At 31.4% G+C, this 9,909-nt stretch overlaps 3 protein-coding genes across 3 annotated transcripts; all 3 read right to left on the bottom strand.

Moving 5' to 3' along the window:
• Window positions 1–19: 19 nt before the first annotated feature.
• On the bottom strand, window positions 20–2,473 carry LOC119828581 (transforming acidic coiled-coil-containing protein 3-like). The gene is made up of 2 exons (XM_038350786.1): window positions 2,332–2,473; window positions 20–2,056 (listed from the first exon to the last, which is right to left on the bottom strand). Exon 2 carries the CDS (start codon window positions 1,986–1,988, stop codon window positions 1,026–1,028), a length of 963 nt encoding a protein of 320 aa, XP_038206714.1. The 5' UTR covers window positions 1,989–2,056; window positions 2,332–2,473; the 3' UTR covers window positions 20–1,025.
• Window positions 2,474–3,042: 569 nt separating this feature from the next.
• Window positions 3,043–9,680, bottom strand: LOC119828461 (complex I intermediate-associated protein 30, mitochondrial). The gene is made up of 5 exons (XM_038350617.1): window positions 9,214–9,680; window positions 4,272–4,489; window positions 4,010–4,195; window positions 3,422–3,566; window positions 3,043–3,176 (listed from the first exon to the last, which is right to left on the bottom strand). Exons 1-5 carry the CDS (start codon window positions 9,521–9,523, stop codon window positions 3,097–3,099), a joined length of 939 nt encoding a protein of 312 aa, XP_038206545.1. The 5' UTR covers window positions 9,524–9,680; the 3' UTR covers window positions 3,043–3,096.
• LOC119828460 (myosin-7-like) lies at window positions 5,095–7,246 on the bottom strand. Its single transcript, XM_038350616.1, has one exon. It carries the CDS (start codon window positions 6,927–6,929, stop codon window positions 5,481–5,483), a length of 1,449 nt encoding a protein of 482 aa, XP_038206544.1. The 5' UTR covers window positions 6,930–7,246; the 3' UTR covers window positions 5,095–5,480.
• Window positions 9,681–9,909: the final 229 nt, after the last annotated feature.

Raw genomic sequence — 9,909 nt, forward strand, 5'->3', positions numbered from 1 at the left:
GGACTTTCTGGATGGTGAGTTTTTTTTTGTATTGAAGGCACACATATAGTCAAAGACATTGAAGGAAAAGAATAACACAAAGTATATACAATAAAGCAAATACATAATTATCTGCCATTACACACATTTTTGGTATATTCTCTATGTGTTATAGAGATTCTAACTCTAAGCTGGCCTAATAAAGCTTTTCGTTGTAAAAACAAACATCTTGTTTTACAAAAAGTGAATACCCTTATTTGCTGTTTATAAGTTAATCGTATTTTTGTTTTTCTATATAATATATATTACTGTAAGAATCTCAAGCTAGGCAGCACTTAAATCAGCATAGCAAAAAATAATTTTAGGACTAGAACAATATACAATTACAATTTTAGGGCCTGATTAAACTTAAAAATATTTGATGCCTTATTAATATCCTAAACTTACTGTAAGTAATCAATAAACAAAATAATGTATTAACAACTAATATTATGTATTAAAATATTTGTATATAAGCATATATAATGATCAATTAAATTATGGCATCTAAGTTACTTTGTTATAGGTTAGATTAATTTATACATATATTATCAAGTCTGGAATTATAAAGGTGAATAATACTTATGGAGATCAGGATCACTCCTGTTTTCAAACAATGTTAAAACTATAATATTATACTTTGACCATTCTATGGATGGCCACTTAGGGGCAAAGCACCAAACATACATAGTTATTAACAATATAATGTATATGATATTTAACAAAACATAAATGTCACAAAATGTTAAAATCTTAAGAACTAAATTATTTTACAGAATAACGGACACACAAACTGATTGCACAAATAAAAAAATGTTTTACATTAAATACAATGTAGATAGATACTTTAACAAAAATGGTAACAAAATTTGATTACTTTTTTAGGATTATCATTATGGGTTTATCATTAACATTACATGAATATGTTTATACTCTAATATTAAATAAATATAATTTCGCTGAGTTAATGAAGGTGTTTATGAGTACACCGTAGTACCTTTAATAAGTTAACCAACCTTGTTAATCAATTCATCACAGATAGCTGTAAGTTCTTCATTATCTTTTATTTTCTGTGCCAAAGATTCTTGTAAAGATGATGCATGTACTTCACTTTTCTTCAACATAGCGTTTAATTTCAAGATTTCTGCTTGATGTGCTTTCTTAACTGAGTCTAACTCTGCATTAGCTTTGTTCAATTGTTGCATAGCATGTTGCCTTAGAGTCTCATATCTGGCTTCCAGTTTTTGAATAGCATCATTATTATCCTCCACAGTTCGCTTCAAAGTTTCTTCATTGCCTTTGTAACCTTGTATAATTACTTTACATCTTTCATATTTAGTGTGAACATCATTGAATGCATGTTCCATAGAAGCTAAATGTGCAGCAGCTTCATCTCGTTCCCTTAATAATGTCACTCTTTCTTCAGTCCATCGTTTAGCCTCAGCTTCCCTTTCACCAATAAGAGAAGAGATAGTTCTTTCATACTCCTCCATAACAACACTCATTTGTTTATTGTTACGAACTTTTTCTGCAACTCTTTGAGACAGAGCCTTTTCTTTTTCTGCATATTCCTCGTTTTGTTCAGTCAATTTTTTAATTTTAGTTTCACATTCTTCTAAACGTTCCTTAAGCTCCCGATTAATTTCTCGTAGACTTTGAGCCTCTTCCTCTTGAGAGGTGAGCATTTCTTTTACAGCTCTTAACTGCTCAACTGTGTGAGGATCCATATCGGCCGTGCGTTGTATAACGGGAGGCGGTGGTGGTATTGGTGTGCCTAAACTTAATAATCTATCAATAGTAGCAATGGCCGGAGAAATTGTTGGCTTAACAGGAGTCACTTTAGATGCAGGTTGACTTCTATTAACAGCAGGTGTAACTACTTGAGTAGGTTTCTCAGTAGGACCACTGTTACTTGATTGTACAGACAATTGTTGCATTGAGTTCAATATATTTTGCTCGGTACCTGACATGGTACTTTAACAATCTGATACTGCCTTCAAAAATCCTACAGCTGTTGGAACAATTCTGACGACATCGTCTGAAAATAACGCAATAATTATTTCAAGGGCAATAATTAGTGGACTTGGTCGTTTGTGTCAAATCAGTGCGACATTTTTTATGCCTAGGTTCTTTTCTTATTTTTCCATAGAATTACTTTGTTTAAATAAATATCTTCTTTTATATTGTTCCTGCTAAGAAGAAATTATAAACATCCCACGCATGAAGTCATAAAGATTACGACCCTAAGACCGTAAATGGTAAACTAAATGCAATGTTTATTAAATGTCTTTGAACTAAAAAAATCACACTCACAGGAAACACAGTATAGTTTCTTACAGGGATACTCAATAATTTGTTTTACTATTTCTTATACACACACTATATTATAAAAATTTATACAAATTTCCGAGATAATGGTCGCGATTCGCGAATTGATGGATGACATCAGTGCCACAGACTCATTAAAATTTATCTTTCTTTTTCTGAAACCACAGACTATGTGTTCGAAACAGGCTTCATTCAAATATTAAATGTGATGATTAATGATTTTATCTGAATCTGAAACACTATACCCCCTACTCACATTTGCACGAATACTCTCCACAAGTTTTAATTATTACGACAGTTGCAATTGTTTTCTTACATGAGTGTTAAGGACGGCATATATAAAATATGTTATTTCCATACATGAAAATCTGACCATAGGCTATATATGATTACGTGTCCAGCAACACAGTCGAACTAAGCTAACTTGAATGAATTATTTATATATAAGTTGTTATAGTCTTTTGACGATCTTTCATTTCATATCCATATCATTAGAATAAGAAAATAATAATAACAAACCCACTCCTTTTTTCCATTACGGGTGGCTTTTGATAAAGTTTATAGCCTTAATCTTATCGTCATCTTATACTACCTATGTCAAAATCCGTACACCCGATACGATATACATTGACACATACATACATCCGCTCGAAAAACCCTTTCGTCCTTGGATCAGTCCAGTAATAAAACACTTAATTTTTCCAACACTTTTATTAATTTGCTAAGACTAAGTGACTTAAACACAAAATTTTACACTCCTACAATAAATTTTTCCGTTTTATACATTTCATATGCAAATTCTTCTTCGTGAGTTGGGTCGTACTCTAAACCTGTAAAAATAAGCAAGTACTTGAATATGAAGCAAACAGTTCTTAACCGCGCTGGAGTTACACTAGCGAGTTAAGTAAAAGTCTAACTAGGGTGCAGAATATGTTAAAATCTCTCAGCAGTTAATGTAAATTAAATGTTTCAATATTACTTTGCAATAGTTTTTGGTCCATAATCATCGATAGCTCTATAATTTTAAAATAAGCAGATCGTTGTTTTAAATTGTCAGTAAAACATTTCAACATACCTACGTACTCAATTTCCAGATTAAATGCTCCATCAATTTTATCGCCACATGCAATTCCAAAGTGTGTTACCTTATCAAGCCGCATTCTTGTTTGTTTATCTTGGAGCCTTCCTTTTGACCCCAACACAAACTTTGAAAATGGAATCTAAAAAGATTCAACTTAGGAATCAAAATTGAAAATCTTATAAAGAAGAAAAGTTAAATTTAGTTTTATAGCGTTGGAATGCTTTTTAAATGAGAAATTTTGAAAGAATGGAAAAAATTTGATCACGAGGAGGGATTCTAACCCGCGTTTTTTTACCGCAGCGTACGGTTTGGCAAAAAACGTATTATTTTAAAATATTTTATTGCTTAGCAAATTTATACACACAAAACAATGGTTAGTAATTCGTTTTCAGTTTGTATGTAGCGACGTCAAAACGAATGGTCACATTTTGACCAAATTTTATATGGCGATAGACCAATATTAGGTCCAACGTAATTGCTACATTTTATTTGAAAAAAAAATAATACATTCCCCTTGTTTCATTACTTTAAATTTTCCCTTAAACATACTAGCATAGAATAAGAATATTCGATCATACAAACCTTAGCAATTTGCCAATACGGTCCACCTCTAGTGTACAATACATAGTGATAAATATCATTCCAAGTTATATCGTAATATCCCTCACATGATATATTTAATAAATATGATCTACCATCTCCTCGTACTTTAATAACTAATGTATTGTAAATATTCCAATCAAATGTAGACTCTCGCTTAAACGATTTCTGTAAAAAGGAATAATATTTGCAACTTATTTCAAAATATGCTAAAATATAATCTATAAATTAAAATTTTACTCACCCTTATTCTTTTAGATCGTATAGAACAATAACCAGCTCTTTTGACTCGACCATCTTTTGGAATTCTTGTATCTAAATACCCGTGAAAATTTACTCTACCGGCGGGACTCATTTCCAATTTGCATGTACTGAATCCTTCGTTATGGTCGCTATCGGAAGTTGTTACAAATTTGTCGAGCACTTCCGGTTTATCAAAACACCAAATTAAATCGGTTTCACCTGAAATACAAAGATATATTCAGGAAACTTTTAATCCTTTAAGTAATTATTCTTTTCTGTATCAAAACTTCTGTCAATGGTTTGTCTGATCTTTGTCTTGGTGGTGACCTCGTATCAACCTATCAGAGGATGAGTTAAGCAAACTTCCAGATTGTAAATTGTGGGGTGACACCCTAGTCGAAATCTTCTTCATGGACGACAACAAGCAACTTTTTTTTTATTGACAAGTTGGTGTAGAAATTGTTGAATATACAAAATGTAATTATAGTACTTACTTAGGTATTTTTTTATACATATGCTATGACGATATCTTTTTCCTATGACGTTAGATACTTACATAAGAAAAAAATATTGTATTAGTATTGACAATTCTTTTCTGCGAAAAGGGTCTCTTCACAGATTGGTCTCTCTTTTCAAAATATGTATGGACTAGATAAATATTATATAATAACTTACAAGGTTTTTTACTTCCATATTATAAGTAAGCTTAAGATTTGGTTAAAATCTCATGGTAACAGATAAATCACTTCTGTAGCAGAAACTCAAGTTTGAGGATTTTTTTTCAGAAAGTACATATGAGGCTTATTGCATTAAAAATAAAATACTAAATTAAAAGGTCTATATTCAATTTAATGTCGCATTCAGATATACATATCAAATGTCATTAATTAAAATCCTAATGTTACAACATAACAATACTTATTACAGCAGACTCATCTCTTACATATAATTTAATTAGGATAATATCAGAGGGTTTATCAAATATTCCTAAAATTAATAGATAATCACAAAAACAAAAGCACCAAAAAAATGCAAAGCAAAAGTCTTTTATAGCTATTTAGTTTAAAAATACAATAATACAATACTAAGCATATTGTGTTAAAAGTACAATAATTTCAGATTCAAGTTTACACTATCATAATTATGGCAGGAATTAAAAAGGTAAAAATTTTATTGGGGAAAAATATTTCAGTACCAAGAAAATAAATTTTCAACGAACTTCATTTATTAGTTGATCACATATTCTGGTAAGTTCTTCATTATCTCTTGTTTTTTGCGCCAGTGACTCTTGTAAAGATGATATCATAATTTCATGTTTTTTCATTGTTGCATTCATTTTCGTAATTTCAACACTATGATTCTTTTTTAAATTTTCTAATGTTTCATTTGCTTTCTCCAAACTATCAGATGTAGTTTGTTTTAGGTTGTTGTACAAGGCCTCATACTTCTGTAATCCAATTTCATAATCAGCAATTTTTTTGTTAAAGATATTTTCTCTATCTTTAGCTTCTAATACAACACTTTTACATTTCTCATATTTAGTGAGAAGATCATTAAAGGAAGATTCCATATTATTCAGATGTTTTACAGCTTGGTCCCTCTCTTTAACCAATTTATCCAATGACTCAAGATATTGTACCTTCTCTTGCTGTTGTTCTCCGATTAAGGTCGAAATAGTTTTTTCATATTCCTCCATGACAATACACATTTTCTTGTTATTCAATTCTTTATCATTTATTTGTTGAGTCAATTTTATTTCTTTGTCCAGTAAGTTGATTTTGTCTTCAGTTAATTTCTTCAATTTAAGTTCCATGTCTTCTTTGTATCGAGCAAAGTTATGTTCCAAGTCTTGTAATGATGATCTAAGTTCTCTATTTTCCTGTCTTAGCTGTAAAACCTCATGATCTTGATTTTGAAGAATGGCTCTTAGAGATTGAAGCCGATCATTTTCTTGTGCCCCATAATGCTTTAGTCTGGGACTCCTAGGAGCTGCTACTGGTGGTGTATTACCTGATATACTTATTAGTCTATCAGTTGCAACCTGAGTGGGTGTTAAAATTGCAGAGACACTACGTACAAGCACCGGGGTTGGTTTTGTTTGTGCTGCAGTGTTTTTAGGTATTTCGCAGCTTACCACAGGTGAGACAACTTGCATTGGTTTATCTTTTCCACACTTGTTTTGAACTGCTCCTGCATTAAATGTGTTATCAGCTTTACCCGTCATATTGTCTGTTAAAATTGAAGTTGAGCTGCTCGTCTCATAGCCAACATCATATTCTAATGAATCAGCTTGAATCTCAGCTTGGTAAGGTTCAAGAAACTGCTGTTTCTGAGCATACAAAGGGTCAAATTTTACATAGAGACTCTCTTTTCCTCTGTCCAAAAAGTTTGGGTTACGATTTGATTCAGCACACTTGTCTAAATAATCCAAGCTGGTTGCATCGATGAACATATTATTATCATACGCAGGTATTTCTCGCATTGTTTCATCACATATACTGTCAAAATCTGTACCAGTTAGTATATCATTTGTCATATGCGAGATATCTAAAAAATCGTCCGACTTCTTAGGTGATAAAGCCATTAAATCTCCCATGGATGAAACAGGAGTGATAAAACTTTCGTCTGAAGTAATTGTACTTGCCTTTGATGACAACATTTTTGTTACTGTGTTCAAGATTTATTAACAGAGAAAGTTTTAAATAATATTTCAGTGTCAGTTATAACACTATATTCATTATAAAACTCACTCGTAAATATAAACGATTCAAAAAGCTTCCTGACCAGTACTTAAATTCAACTTTTCAACACACTCTAAATTTTCTTCAACAATATGATAAAAATAAAATATCTAATAGCCTAAATGTAGTCAAAATTGATCAAAGTACTATTTTTAGCTATATCAAATGAAACAACAGCTGCAACAAATTATATTTCACAGCCATTCAGATATACCGTAACGGATATTTATTTTTGAACTACTCTGACAGGCGGAATAAATTTTTCCTTTTTACCATCCATAGATTATAAATATAACCAAAGGCGTCAATATTCAATATTCAATATTCAATATTTAATAAGAAAATTCAAAATAAATTTGAGATTCGATTCGACTTGGAATACGCAATAAAATGCTTATTTTCTATTTTAAGTTGTTTAGATCGAACGCTGAAATACGTTTTCGGTACGAATCTTTGCACGTTGAGCACGTGCACGAGCACTTAGCCGTAACCTTCATTCTATAGGTTACTTTGCGCTTACACTAAAGCTACGAAAGCAAAATAAAAATGAAAAAGCAATGACCTAATATAATATAATCTTACAATTGCATTTATTATGCCGATGCGATATGCATACCACATACGAATGTGATAGAACCAGAAATAGCTATAATCTTGTTATAGCTATTTTTGGTTAAAGCTTGTTAAATATAGTTATAATCTTACGGTTACTTCATACAGTCCTTTCAAATCTATTACTATTAAAGCTCGAGAACTACTGAAGCAATTTTGTAAAATTCTTTCTACTGGACATGATCCATGAGTGCTACAGGTGCCTCGCTTTGCCAAAAAATGAGCATTTTTATTTATTCGAGTACATTGAGTATAAACAGCTGAAAAGATTTGATGCAATAAAATAAAATAAATGTTATTTACTGAGTTTTATTTGGGTGCTCTCCGACATTGCTGTCCATAAACTCAGCGGCACTTCCTGCAATAGTTAACTCTAGTTGTGTACATGGAATGAGGAGTTCTTTTCAATGTAGCATTAAGCCAACCATTATCTAGGAAAACAAACTGTACGATCTTCATAAATTATGCCAGCCCGAAACATGACAGAGCCATCACTGAACAATATATATCCTGGTATATTAAACACTTTATGATGTCAGTTCTCACCATCAGTCGTAACAAGATACTGGCTTCTCTGTTCCATTCCACATTGGTACATGTCACATAATTTTTGGATAATCTTAATCTTGCAATAAGAAGCCCTCAGTACAATATTGGACCCTTAGATGTGTGAATTGACTTTTACAAGTCTCCTCCTGACATTTCATATTTAATTCTCACATTTCTCACATTTCTATCATCTTCCATAATATTTTTGATGTTATAGTTGCTAATTTCAAAAAGCTTGGCAATCTTCCCTAAACTCCTTATATTGTTTTCTTCCTGATCCCTGACCCTATCTTCTTTTCTTGAAACCGGTATCTTGAAAGTTAGTCAAGGTCCTCTGAACAGTTGAACGACTGACACAAACTATTCCTACACATAACATTGAGAAAGCCTTTTTGAGAGTCAGTACTTTACTAGTGATAACTGACTTCATATTGCAGTGACAAATTTCATAAGTCACGAAAAACCACAACTTAACATCAACATGAATTCTCTAGTTAAATGCAAAAAACCTTTTTTGCAAATAACTAGTTTTGAGATATCGCACACATAACTCGTGAGCTGTGGAAATATTTGCTTATGACTGAGGGTGAAAGCATGTAGCACAGGTCCTTACACAATTAAAATCCTTTATCTATATGTTGTATGATTCTATAACACTTTAGCTAACATTCATATTATTAAATTTGCGTTTAACATATATAATTCTATAATTGTGATTCAATAAACAAACACACTCATAAAAATCATTCTAATTTTAACATAAAACTGGAATAGAATGGTATTGTAAATCAATACTAATATTATGAAGCTGAAGAGTTCCTTTTTTCATTTAGTTGATTGAACGCACTAACCTCAGGAACTACTGGTCCGATTTCAAAAATTATTTCAGTGTTAGATAGCCCATTTATTGAGGAAGGCTTTAGGCTATATAACATCAGGTTCCTTGTGGGAACAACCACGGGGCACAGCTAGTAATGTAAAAATGTAAAATGTAAAAGTACTCATAAAAGTATAATTTTTAATAAAAGTTGATTCACTTACCAGGCCTAGCATAAATTAGAGGATCAGTCGCAATATATTCTTTAACTTCTTTTGCAAATAATTTTAACTCGCATTTCAATTCTTGAAAACCATTTTTTATATGTTGTATATATGATAAATTACCAAGCATATCCTTAGTGTTATAGCCACCTTTTCTGTCACCTTCCCAAAAAAGCGCGCGTTCTTGTAATTTTAATACATGCGGATACTTTTGTAAATGTAAATGTGTATCAAATGTTTTGATAAACATAGAATACTGTCGCTGACAAAACATGACCTTACGCTGAAATTGTTTATAAAGAGCCATCATAAAATTCTAGCACTATCTATCACTTTTTCTTCGTTGAGCTTAGATATTTGTCTCGAATTCGCCGGTTTTACATAATACGAGAAAAGAGCAGATCCTATAGACCTATAACCTAAAATATTTACATAGGAGAAAATAAAGTTATTGTTATTGACATTTGAAAGATATCAGCTGCTTGTCAAAAATTGGAGTCATAGTTATTACCACAGTGATATAATACTTAATATTACCAGTTATTACCGTAAAATTTGCTGAATTTACAACTATGATGTTTTTATTACATAGTTTGAATTTATGTTTGAATGCGTACTTATTCATTTGAATATTATCGAACAATAAATATAATAAAAGACTATGGACTGGGACCACCAAACGGCCGCAGTAGGAAA

Source organism: Zerene cesonia, chromosome 8 (assembly GCF_012273895.1).
Source record: "Zerene cesonia ecotype Mississippi chromosome 8, Zerene_cesonia_1.1, whole genome shotgun sequence".
Classification (NCBI taxonomy): Eukaryota; Metazoa; Arthropoda; class Insecta; order Lepidoptera; family Pieridae; genus Zerene; species Zerene cesonia.